This window comes from Polyodon spathula, chromosome 8 (assembly GCF_017654505.1).
Source record: "Polyodon spathula isolate WHYD16114869_AA chromosome 8, ASM1765450v1, whole genome shotgun sequence".
NCBI classification, from domain to species: Eukaryota; Metazoa; Chordata; class Actinopteri; order Acipenseriformes; family Polyodontidae; genus Polyodon; species Polyodon spathula.
Window position 1 is genome coordinate 25,085,058 of NC_054541.1, and position 13,370 is coordinate 25,098,427.

Consider the following 13,370-nt stretch of genomic DNA (forward strand, 5'->3'; position numbering starts at 1 on the left):
TGTTTTTACTGAAGCAGAACTGACAACACATAGAGGCCTGGGAATTGGAAGCACCAGTATTTGCAAAAAATAGAAAGAAAAAAAAGCTAAACAAATCTGGGATGCTTTTAAAAAATATTTTATGGCATCCTTGTTTTGTCGTTGCTGGCAGACGTTTAAAAAACTTTGTTTCTTAGTAGCGTCAAAAAGATCGTACTGATTGTGTTGCTGTATGTAGCAGTTTACCTCTAATGCTTATTGCAAACTGCACAATCGGCTTGTTGTAGGATGTAGCTGTTTGTAGGTCAAGTGAACTGTTAAGGACTTCTTGCTAGCATCTGTTAGTTTAACAAATTCACAAAGAAAAAAATACTAAAAAGTAGATCTTTTTTATATAATGCAGGCTGCAGCTTTTATTTTTAGTGATTTGTATGATGTTAGTCTCATTTCTTTTATATTTCTACATTGAACTGTAACAAGTTATTGTTTAGAACTCCAAATGAACATGGTTTTCTTTCCTTATACATTTTTCTGAGAATGCCTCTAATTGCCTCATGCCAACTTTCATTGTTTGGTAGAGTATTCAAAAGCAGGATAATGTATCTGTCTTTACAGAAAATAGTTAATAACTAGCTCATTGCTAACCTCTTTTGGGAGCACTGTATGTGTGTGTCTATATATATATATATATATATATATATATATATATATATATACACATATGTGTCTATATATTCCCATAGGAATGACTTTTAGTTAACACATAGTATAAATTTTACTAGAGTAACCATCTTACAGTATGTAAATGCAGTGTAAAATACCGTGATCCTGATCATGTAAGCGTTCAATACAGTCTGTTTCCAGAGAGACCAGCCACATTTTTCACAAGTTTCTTTCCCATGAAGTTCAATTTCCTGCAGTCTTCAAAGACAGCTTTACTAAGGTCAACATTGCCCCCTGTGGTAAGAATAATATTACAGTGCAATTTTATACTGGGATTTACCTTGTTGCTGGCAGTGGATTTCACAATATACAGTAAGTATTGGTATATTACTATTAACTGTGATTGTTTTTATGTTCCCATATATTATTAAACAATAGGCAATAACCTTTAGCAAGACTGTTTTGGTATGCAACTCCCCTTTTAAATTGGAATTGCTTTTTACTCTCTTATCGGATTGTCATTGATACATTACTATTTTTTTTTACATTCAAGTAGGTGACCTCTGGACAAGAATGTTGCAAATTAATGTAATCTGCTACTTAGTGTACCTAGTACACTGAAGTAGATATATTGTTGGTTGTTGTAGGGCCACTAACCCAATATCATTAAAGATAAAACTATTTTTGTTGTCTTTGTTGTTTTTACAGATGATGCAGTAACAGGAGAACTGTCTAAACTGTTAAATGAAATAAAAATGTGCAAAGACAAAGAGTATTCTTTTGAAGATTTATGCCAAACTATTTCAACACACTCCATGGAGAGCTTTGGTAGTGGCAAGCTTTCCAATGAGGACATGGGCAAGAATGGCAGCTTGACTAAGAGGAACAAGGTAAACACACAGCTAAAGCCACAAGCCGTATTGGCGTTGTGTGTTTATAATGTACATCAAACATGTTCATTATATAATCAACTGTCATATGCATCTGTTTCTCGTATGCACATGAATATGGTTGCTATAAGTTGATCCATAAATACATAAAAATGAAATTCAGAATTCTTGAGCCTTTTAAATTAGTTCTAGTCAGTGTGGAAGCTGTAGCAAGAAAAGTGTTACATAATATGTAAAATGCTTCTTTGACAAGGGATTCTAAAAACTGCTGCTGCTGTGTCTGTAGGCACAGCAGTTTTTTTTATGCATGTGAATATTTATCTGATATTTTCTTTATCGATATTATTCCACATAATGTACAGGAGCACCCATAGACATTTTAAGCATTTACAGAGAGTGACAGTTTAAGAAACAACCAGTTGTTGTATAATTCCCTAGCAGTAGAGGAGCACCATAAAGGAAAATCAGAATGTGACAGCTGCATCAAAGGAAGCTTTCTATTTATTTATACAGTATAATGTGCATTGATGAATCCCAGGTTCTGCCAGGAGAGGGCAGTCTGTGCAAAGACCCAACATGTTTTACGTAACAGTTTACTGAAGTTATTTCCTTCCTGTTTTACCAAATTTGGAGAATATCTTTCTTGAAATAGACGCTTTAATGAGAGAAATACTAAAATGTGCAGTAGTAATACTATTGTCCTAATGTTGCATTATTCTAATTATTGTTTAGTGGAAAAAATGCTTTTGGAAAGTTTTCATTTGTTCTGATTGGTAGGTGTGCATTACATAGCACATTTAGAATAGCAGCAATTGTATGAGATTAAGTTGGATCTTTCCAAAACACCTGGAATAGGGGATTCCTTCTTTATGAACAGAATGATAAAAAAAACACATATTTCTGCAGTTATATAGTGTAGTATGTTCATTGTATGATATTCATTACAGTATATGAATTCACGCATATTTTTGGTTTCTCAATGCTGTTAGTTGTCTGCAAAAAGGAGTGGCAGCTACAGGAAGGGACAGTGTGAAAAACTCAATCTGAGCTCTGAACACTGAGTTCTAGTTGGGAGGAACATTTTCTCCCAGCTGTTTGCTTTTGCTAGGACACCTGAAGCTTTCTGAAAAGTTCCCCACTTCACAGATTTGCCTTGTTATCAGTAAAAGTGCTTACATAAAAGTATTTTATAATTATGGTTTAATTTGAACTTTAATGAAAAATTAGATCCCTTTACCTTATAAATAAATTCCACCCATAAACATTTTGGTGGAATTGTGGGCTTTATAGAATAGACTTGCCTGGTATTCGTTTTAAAAGCTAAATGCAATGTTGTTTCAATGCTCCATTCAGCTACAGTAATACAGGAGACTCAATGTGAGCACAAGATACCTCTGGACAGTTGTCAAGACATTCACACCATGGGGTGTTTGACCAATAGTGTCCTCCAAAACGTGATAAGGTGAACTTTCCCAAACCCATGAGAGGTCTAGGCCAAGGCAGGGAACTCTGCAGGACCAGAATTCAAACCGTCCAATTTCTGATCGAATGACTTGCCCTCCACTCAACAAGATGCTGCCTTTTTGGAATAAGCCACGTATTGCTGGTTTTGTTGTATTCACAGAGGGCTGAACATACAGTAATACATATAAAGTAATATATGAAATAGATAAATACTGTTTGTCTTTCTGCTCCTATTTTGAATCCAAGAACCTTGAAAGCAGACACATCATCTCTAACTAGGGTTCAATAGAATACATATTACTGCAAGGACAAAATGACAAAATAAGAGATGCTGGAATATATTTTTTTAATTTTTTTATATAAAGAATTATTATTTCTTAACAATGTTTGAATAAGAAATGTTGGGTTTTATAAGAACTGTCAGAGACTTTTCATTATTTCTTTGTTTTAAAGAGCAGCTATTGTGATATCAGGAATAATAGCTGAGACAATGAAAATCAATAAAGCACAAAGGGATTAGAGGCCTAGCAGTTCCTGGCTAGAATTCAGATTTTAATGCTTTTGAATTTGTTGTGTGATTTAAATTCTATTGTACATGGTTTAAAAAAACATCTATATGGTGACTGTGGTACCTGACACGTACAATATGTTAATGAAAAGGACACAGGACTTCATTACATTAGCAATATATAATTCAATTCATTTGGAAAGCATTGAAAATTGTTTCTTTGTTTAGTAAGTTCTAGTCATTTGCACCACAGAGCTTCCATGTGAATATGTTTATTTAGCCTTATCTGCTTATAAATACTGTTCTAAATAATTCAAGCTAAACCACATTCTCAATAAAATGTGGTCTATTCAAACAAAAGGTGGTTGAACTTTTCTGATGCTTGTGAAGTGGAAGCAAGTTTTTGGTTGGAGAGTGCCAGGTCTCTTTCCACCTAGACACCCTACAACTGTAAGATAACCTAGGAATGGCTAAACGTTCATATGGGGGCTTGTGATGGTTCACGTCCCGTCCCTTATAAAATAAACAATAACTTTTAACAAGCTGTCGTGTTTTAAAGGAATTCTGGAATAAAGCGGGACTGTTTCTTATTAAGAACTGCAATGAAAATGATAATACTATATACTGTGTTTATTTAAATGCGTATGAATTGTTTGAAATTAGCAATTGCACAAAGTATATACAGAACGAAGTATTGCACTTACCCGTGGGGTTGGATGGGCGGTGCCATGTTTGTGCCAGCTGAGCAGTACAATGAGGCACCATGTTTGTGAGGGGTAGATCATACCTTGGTTGTACCGTAAAGCCTGTTTTCAATGCGCAAGCCAAACTTAATTGTTGCAGGTGTGTAACTGAAGGGCAGACCATGCCATGATTAAAGTAAAGGGGTGTTGTGATTTATAAAAATATAAAATTGCACATTTATTGAAAATGATTCAAGATGGAATTGTAATGTAAAACCTAGTGATTTTATGTAACTTTGATATATTTATATAATAGTTGCCAACTGTATGTAAATGGATTTTAAAGTTAATTGTTAGATTTTTGGTTTCTTCCCAGGGAAGGAGTGATTTCAGCCTGAGTATAAAAGGGAGGCTGTGAGAGAGTAAGGAAAAAGGGTTTAGCGAGATGGGTGCTGCATGAGTGTCCCGGCTAGACATAGCAAAGTATAGATATTTTTCCCTGCCAAAAAACAGTTTAATCATCCTGCACTTAGGATTTATTATTCTTTTGTTTCTTTTTTTCTTAAAATTGTCTTGTTATGATTTAGTTCTGTTCGGTTCCCAGAACTTTGAAAAATAAAAAGGGTGAAAAAAAAGAGAATTTGCAAACAAAACTTCTGTTGTCCGTGTGCTTCCCTGCAATACCATCTTTGGCACATCCTAACAGGGCTAAACAATCTCCCATCCAGGGATTATTTTCAAATCTTTGACAAGCGTTTTTTGTTGAGTGGAGTTATTTTTCCCGAGATCTCTTTAGTTGTTTGCAGTGTTGAAAGAGTTAAACTTCCCAAAACATTACTACAGTAAGTGTTTATAATTTTGTTGAAGATGCCAGTTAAGTGTGGTTTTAAAACTGCCCAAATTTACAAGTTGTACTTTTGTCTTCTAGCTTAATTACCGTAAATATTGTTCTATAGGTCACACTAGTGCTCCCCACCTTTTGAGACTTCAATTTTAGGAAAACATCTTTTTTGTGTTTAAAATACTTTTTTTACAATTAATTTGTTCCTACATGCTCAACACTGATAAATAAAGAAAGATACAGCTTTAGTTTTGAAACAACCCTTATTTGCAACATTTTATTCCATTAATAATTTTAGTGTTGTTTTTCGCTTTTATAAACTGATAGAAACTATTAGTTTTTCAGAATTTAAAAAGTAATAATTAGTAAACAAAACATTTTAGTGTTGCATATGGTGCAGTCCAATTGCATTCAATTTCCAGCTGTACAAATACATTCATTTTGTTTTGTTAATCATAACCATAACCACACACATACTTTACAAGTGTACCACTGCATTGCACTGACATGTGAACAAGTTACAGTATGTATTAAAGTCATTGAAACAAAATGTTTCTACATCGGCCCATAAACACTGTCTTTGTTTAGTCTCCAGTCACATACTGTTTTTTCAGCATTGTGATTAGCATGTGCAGTATTTCGGCAAATTCAACAATGCGCAATTTCAAACGTGTTGAGTAGCATTTCTTTTTTTTTCTTACTGTCCTACTTTATCCAGACTCAAAGTCACCTGCGTTATTATAGCATTGCAGTTACAACAAATGGAAGACTTTAAAAGTTTACTACTCTGCTTTCTAACCATAGCTGTTTGGTACATAACCCAGGGGCAGGTTCAGTTTGAATGTCCTTTCATGTAGTTGTGTCGTTCTTGGCTGTCCCCTGCTGAGCACTGTGTCTGCTGAACACTAATTTTCTGTCAATGTCAGCAACCTACACCGTCACAATAAGCTACTGACCAAAAGATACGCCTGGACTGCTGGGGCTTTTGATATCATGGTGGTCAAGGGTAAGTCTCTCACATTATCGTGCACGTTAAAGTATTGCTAACAATTCATGTAGTGTGCATGGTATGGTATGTAAATTAGCCAAATACTGTGCATGTAAATTAATGCGTTCTCTGTTAGTAAATTTTGATTTGTTGCGCACGTTAGGCTCACTACTTTCCGTGTGCTCTAACTCCAGATTTACTGTTAAATTACTGTTGTCTGTGTTTAAGCAAGTTATGATAACTCCATGATTATACATTTTGTAAATGATAACTCATGAACTGGGCTGTATTTCTTTCACACCACATCACTGTAATGATTTTAAACATATATTTATCAAAGCTTAAACAGCGCTGTCACATTTACAATTCATAATTTTTCTCAAATTTCACAGAAACCAGGGAAATCTGTGAACAAATACAGCCAATAATGCTTTAAAGTCTTCAGCCCTACTATAGGTTTGTGCTATTGAGGTTAGAAGCAGGACTTCGAATTGATTTTAAAGCATTAGTTAGCATGTTACTATTCCAGCATTTTCTATTTCTGCTACCAGACTCTCCCGTAATCTTCGTTTAAATCTTTGCAAAACCGACCAACACTGGCACAGGTTTTAATGTGATAAAGGCAAATTTTCAGTGCCTATAATCAGTCAATTGTCTTCCTCATGAATCTGTGAGGTACAAAAAAAATTGGTATTTCATATGAACATAATAAGCTGCAATTGCTATCTTCCCTAGTGGCAGTGTACAGTGGAATGATGAGGCATGGAGGCGTAGGTCATAGTTCTGCTTAAGGAAAAGGTTAGCTGTAAACAGATCTGAGAATCATTATTCATGAGGAACAACTGAATGCACACCAGTTGTAGGTGTAGTTTTGAAGAAACTGATGTTGCAGTTCCTGAAAGGCACATGCAGTTAAATACAGTACTGTGTGTGGATTCTTCTTGATGCCTGACTGTAATTATAAAGGTTGAGCTGTCTGTCATGGTTTAAATTAGCCTTGGAGTTAGTCTATTTTCTGAAATGTGGATGCACATCTGACTTTTCACCTGAAGATCTTGTGCCCATATTGTATGCAAAATATACTGATGCACAATGAAAACTTAATAGTCTTAAGTTTTACATCAGTAGCTCATTGGGCACATACATAGTGTTATGTACATTTTAAATAGTGATCAGATAGGTTTATTGATTGTTTGAGTAGTATTGCTCCTTGGGATAACAAAATACTGAGCTCAAGTCAGGTGATTTCATAAAACTGCCAGGTGCACACTGTTTGGTATTTGAGTTGAGTTAAAACTGCCAAAATGAGTTGATTAAGGATCTGTATAAATAACCATTCAAAAAAGACATGATTTTAATTAACGCAAGAACAGCGAAAGATACGACTACGCCCCGCTTGACTAATGAAGATCACCTGGTTGCTATTGGCATGATTTGAAGGCAGCCTGTCTGTGAGAGAAGTTACCCAGAGAATGCGGTGTTCTGCTTCAACAATCAGCAGACTAGTCCAGAGAAACCAGCTCTGTGAGGGACAGGCCACGTCCTGGAAGGCAGAGGGTCACCACTCCGGCTCAGGACCGTTATACCGACCGAGTGTTCAAGAGTGTTCAACCAGTCGGGCAACCACAAGCAGCGAACCTGTGCCAGCAGGTTGCAGCTCCACAGGAAGGGTGGTGGACATCCCACAGTAGTCTATCCAGAGGCTGATCAGGTCTATGCGTCAAGGCTGCCAGGATTGTGTTAATGCTGAGGGAGGTCGTACCCGATATTGACTTTGTAATGTTTTCATTTTGACCGTGTGTCACGTTTTCATACTGAAAACTTATCATGGTTCTTTGTTCTGTATTTTTTTTTTGCATTTTCTGTGATTTTGTTTGATATCCATGTTTAAACTAAGCTGCTGAGTTATTGACATTTTGTAATATTGTTTTTGTTTTGTCTTAAAAAAACAAACAAACAAACAAAAAAAACTGTATTGTTTCATGGTTGATGCAACAAGCCGACAGCTTGCTTTGACTGCTGTATATTGTACACTTTAGAATGTCGGGGCGTTATGAACTCTCCTGGTTGTATGTTTCTGACATGTGTGGTGTGGGACAAGACTCTATTTGACAGCTCTTTTAAATACCCCTATAGTATGCATCACATTGGAGATAAGGGGAACCTTTTTCCTTTGTTGTATGGCCACAGTGAATGCTGCAGCATATCAACACCGTGGCATTAAACTTCAACTGTCTGCTTCGAATGCTGTACATAATGGTAAATGAATGCCAGAGATGAAAGGTATGCAGTAAAGGGGACAGAAAATAAATCCAGATGACTCCTAAGATGTGTTTTCAGAGATTCCAAGGTTATATGGTGAATTTTGAACAAAGCAGTTTGGATCTGACTTCGGGCAGTAATGTCATTTGACTCCGCCATGATGACATTGCTTATGTGAATGTCACCTGTACTTCTCCTGTTGCAGCACTGACACTTACATCCTCCTTTTAATTCGTAGCAAAGATTCATGTCTACCAAGGCAGTACCATTGAATAATGTATTCCTCTGTCTGTCCAAGGCAGCTGCTCCTTAGTCATTTATGTTTGAGCAGCAGTATTATTTCCTAGCATTTACCTCTGGTGGGAGTCAATAATGACATTTTATAGGCCTCAGAAGTGCTTGATAGTGTGTGGACGTGCTGTAGTGTAGTCATTAACACTGTTATAAAAGTGACCATATTAACATGGTGAAATTGTCAAGGAGGCATATGACCACCCAGTTCTTTTTCGTAAAATGAGGGATTGCTACTTTCTATGAGAATCAAATTAGGCATGATAGTTTAAGTAAATTATGAGATCTCCATTCAAGTCAACAGAGGAATCATGTAATGACGGTTTATTTAGGTTTCCATCATGAAATCATTTTAACACTCAGTGCTGTTTGCATTTCGATTAACATGTTTGTGAATTTGCCACTTCTTTACTGTGAGCTTTGCTCCTTTTTGCATCTGCTGTCTCAGCAATATATAAACCTGTTAATTTATGAGTAGCTGGTTGTAAACAGCTTATTCATTATGATTTTAATTGAGTACTCTCATCTCGCACTTTTCAAAGTTTTCAACACACATACTGTGTAAACGGCCCTTTAGAATTGTGTGCTTGCAGGGTGCTAGGTACTATTGTTATGTCATTTGTGGCATAATTATTTTACAACTGTGCACGGATAGTAACAGTTTTTAATATCAATGCACTTTAATGCAATTTAATGCCAAGATTAGTGAAAACGTGAGCTGGAAATTAAGGATTTTTAATAAACACGAAATTATCAAACATTTCTTGCTCGCGAAATGTTCTTGTTTTACGGGTAAAAGAGAGTTTGTATTGTCTGGCCTGTTCAGCTGCTGGGCATTTTAGAGTGGAGGTGTGTTTCCCATTTTGAATTCGAATCCTAACAAGTAATGGTAGGGAGTGAATGTTTAAAAATTAAATTACATTTATTCTTGTAAATTCATGACTGGATATTAAAAGGCTCTCCTATTTTTTCATATTTACAATATTTATTTTTATAAATGCATTGTGGAGGGTTAGTCTCGGAGGGGGGGGGGGGGGGGGGGTAACCTTTGGTATTGTGTAGTGTTGCACGCATTATGAATCCCAGGGGCCAACAGTTACTTTTAATATGCTATGAATAAACAAAAGCACTAGCCAAAGCAGTACTGTATAGTACGTAATGCTGTTTTAGTCTCGAATGCTTGTTTGCAGAGAGATTACTGGAGAAGTCTGGGAACCTAGCCTGAGTAGATTACAGATTCTGAACACTTACAAAGAGTGCAATGAGACATTGGGGTCTGTGTTGAAATGATCATGATGAAGCTTTTCCTAACTCCTTGTTGCATTCCTTCATGTTTTGGTGGGGGGCAAGTTGTGTTGCATGTATTTAGGGTTATTAATCTGAGGTTTTTGTTTCTTTCTTTTTTAAAACAATAATGGGGATTTTTTCAGGGTGGGCTTTCTTGAATAAAATACATTTCTGCACTTGCATTGGCTGAGCTAGAGCTAATATATTCCCTTAGAATGTTTATTACAAAAACAAATCAAATAGTATCACTCCATCAGTTTTATTTGTAAAAAAAAATGGTGTTAATATATTCAAAAAATATATATTTTAGGAATTTGCTATGAAAACACCCCCCCAACCCCACCTTGGCTTTTCATTGCGTATTCTGCTGTTAATGTTTCATTTCTTCCTTTTATGCAGCGACCGTCACCTCCCCTCACCCCCCCGCCGGAAGAGGAGGAACGAGAGAAGAGCTGTGGGCCTGCGGACCTGTGGGAAGCATTGACACCCTGCAATGGCTGCAGGAATCTGGGATTCTCTAGTCTCTCACAGGTATTTAGCTCCCTTGTCATTCAGAATCCAAGTTCATAGTTGTTGCATATAGAACTTTGACATTTTGTTCTCTTTACCCTTTTGTTGGGTAATGGTACATACTGTTAGAATGGACACTGGAAATTAATATTAGAAATACATGGCAGATATGACATACTTTGACAGGTGTCATTGTCGTGTGGGAGATATTTCTCATCAGATACAATCCTTAAGTTCTCCTCTGGAACTCTGGGCTGTGGTGACTTTGCTGTAGTATTTCATACTATTTACACTGTAATAACCATGCAGCACTAGAATGTGTTTTATTCTTCCCACCTGTTGTTGCTAATATATAATAAATGACTGTCACAGGGAGGGCTTCAGTGGTGATGTCAGACCAGGAAATGAAACTGAACACAGGACGTACAGGGTAAAACTGAAGTGATACGGCTCTCAGTATTTTATTAATAAACAAAAATAAACAAACAGTTTACACAAAACACATATGGACACATTGGCCAAAGAAAAATAACACAATTATAATTCTTTTAAACAAATGAGTACCTTGTTCGCTGGCTGGTAGGATTCACTCTTACTTTTTTTGATTCTCCTCTAACGCTCCTCTCCTCACAACTCTTCCCCCCTCTGAGCCCAGAGTGGGTCTTTTATACTATGGGTGGAGCCTTAATCACCTGTTAAACAATTACCTTATTAAGGCTCCAGCCACATTCCCACAGGCTTTATTGGGATGGGAATGGCTTTCTGCCAGTCTCAAACAATAAACAGTAATGTCAGACGGCTTTCGTCTGTCCGCACGCACATATACAATAATAATAATAACAATGACAGCAACACAACACAAATGAATACATACATACATAAATAAATAAATAGGGGAGGGCATCCTGTCACAATGACCTGTACAATAGTAAAGACCTACAAAGATTAAACCTTTTACTGATACGAGCCACGGTTTTATTCTCAATGTGATGTGCTGCTGGAGCAGTGCGTCATTTGTTTCCCTGAAAAATAGCACAGTAATGAAGGCTATTAAGGGCATTGGATCCTAGATAACAAGGAAGCTCATTATGAGACAACATGCATTTAAAGACGGCAATTTGGTCAATTTAGAAACTGCAATTGTGTTTCCACTTTAAGGATAGTATAATACTCAATCTAACTAGAATTTTTTTATATATTATAATAAACCTTCTTGCTCTGTGTTTATTGCTGGGTGCAAGTCAATATTGCTGGAATTGTTCAAGTGTTCCTTAATGTCACTTGTATCAGAGCAGGTTTCCATAAGATCCAGGTAACTGAAATACAGTTTCTTTACTGGGTTATTACTCAACAGAACTGACATATAGAGTTTATTGCTAATAATAATAACAACCCCAGCATGTTATGTACTAAAGTGTATTTAGTAAATAACTAAAATAATTTAGGAGAAATAAACTTTCATAACAAATGTTTTAGATTTTTACACTTATAACTTTATAGTGCACTGGGGTTTGAGGTCTGTTCTCTAAATCACTACAGGAAGAGCAATTTACAAAAATAACAAACAAACGTAAGTGCTCTGGCTTTTCTGTTCCGTACAATGTGGGCAATATTCCTTACACTAGCGGTGCACTAGAGCGGACATTTTGAAAAGAGCTTTGAAGCAGACTTTAAAGTATAAAAAGTTGCCGGGATGTTAACATTGAAAAGAAAAATTACATGTACGTTAGTTAAACAGTTGTAACTCTATATTTACCGGGTTGTATGGCCTATTAATCTTTAATTCTCCTTTTCCCTCGGCTGCCAATGTCACTTCTTTTCTTCTTTTACCACTTAACCTTAACATTTGCTCTGGGCCAGTCCTGTGAAGATGACCTCATGCATGCAAACAGCCTGTACAGTCAATCTAGGTATTATTCCCTTCAGCAGATGTGGTGCTTGCACAGCTATGTAACCTTGGCCTCACAGCTATGTGACCTTGACTGGCACACCCCCTCAAACCGCAAACACAGACTTGAGAGTTTTGGTTTTGCAATATGTGGACTAATGTTCAATGAGGGCTAGGTTAAGACCATCAAACTGATTTACAATTTGACCATTGGATTCTAACCCAGGCCTGTTGAGGTGACAACTGAAGAAAATGTCTTATTAAATGTTTTTGAAGTAGTTATCTTCCATATGCCTTTTGGTAATGAGGTTCAGGTGCAACACAGACAACTACCCCTCTGATGAAAAGTGCCTCTTGATTGTTGTGTCCCACTGGCAGTTTTATTTTATTTTAGTTTTTTAAAAGTTTATTTTAGCTGTGCAGTTTACACATTGAAGTCTAAAAGCAGCTTCTCAGCCATGTTATTTTCTCAGAAACACGCAGATCATCTGGATGTTCTTTTGCATAATCACACTATCCGCTCCCATACGGAGCTGATTTCAAGACAGTAAAATTACATGCCCACTTGTTTTCTAAAATATACTGGGGTGCTTTTTATTCTTGATATTGTTGGCAGGATTAGCAGGTTATTTTTGCCATTTCAGATTGTGTGAAACCAGTCCAATTGTATTTATGTGATTGTTTATTGTGTATAGGTGTAGATAGCTAGATGATGCACATACATATACGCTATATCCAGGTTATGTGCAACAGTGTAGTGATGGGCCACTTTTAATGGGGAAAAAGTTCAAACTGCTTTAACGCCAGTTTAAATGTAGTTTTATAGTTTTTAAAGTATTTTTGTAAGGAGTGTGATTTACACCCCTGTTCTAACTCTGAATAATTGGAGGTCCCCCATCCATCTACTGGTCAGGCCCAACATTGCTTGGCTTCTGAAATTTGAAGGTACACAGGTATATATATTTTTTCTTCCAGAAAAAAATCTGTATTCATCTTAACATTTGATATCTACTGTGTGTGTGTGTGTATATACACACACACACACACACCCACACACACATATATATATATATATGCTCTCGAATATAATACGCTCTCGAATTTAAAGCACAGCCC

The 13,370-nt window shown here is 36.4% G+C and overlaps 1 protein-coding gene across 6 annotated transcripts in view; it reads left to right on the top strand.

The window, feature by feature from the left end:
* The window catches only part of LOC121319655 (ankyrin repeat and sterile alpha motif domain-containing protein 1B-like), a 220,645-nt gene that overhangs the window by 88,487 nt on the left and 118,788 nt on the right, over positions 1-13,370 (top strand). For all 6 annotated transcript variants that reach the window (XM_041257294.1, XM_041257292.1, XM_041257293.1 and 3 more), the window contains 2 exons: positions 1,351-1,532; positions 10,256-10,387. In XM_041257294.1, coding sequence (XP_041113228.1) covers positions 1,351-1,532; positions 10,256-10,387 — 314 coding nt within the window. The remainder of the gene's footprint in view (positions 1-1,350; positions 1,533-10,255; positions 10,388-13,370) is intronic.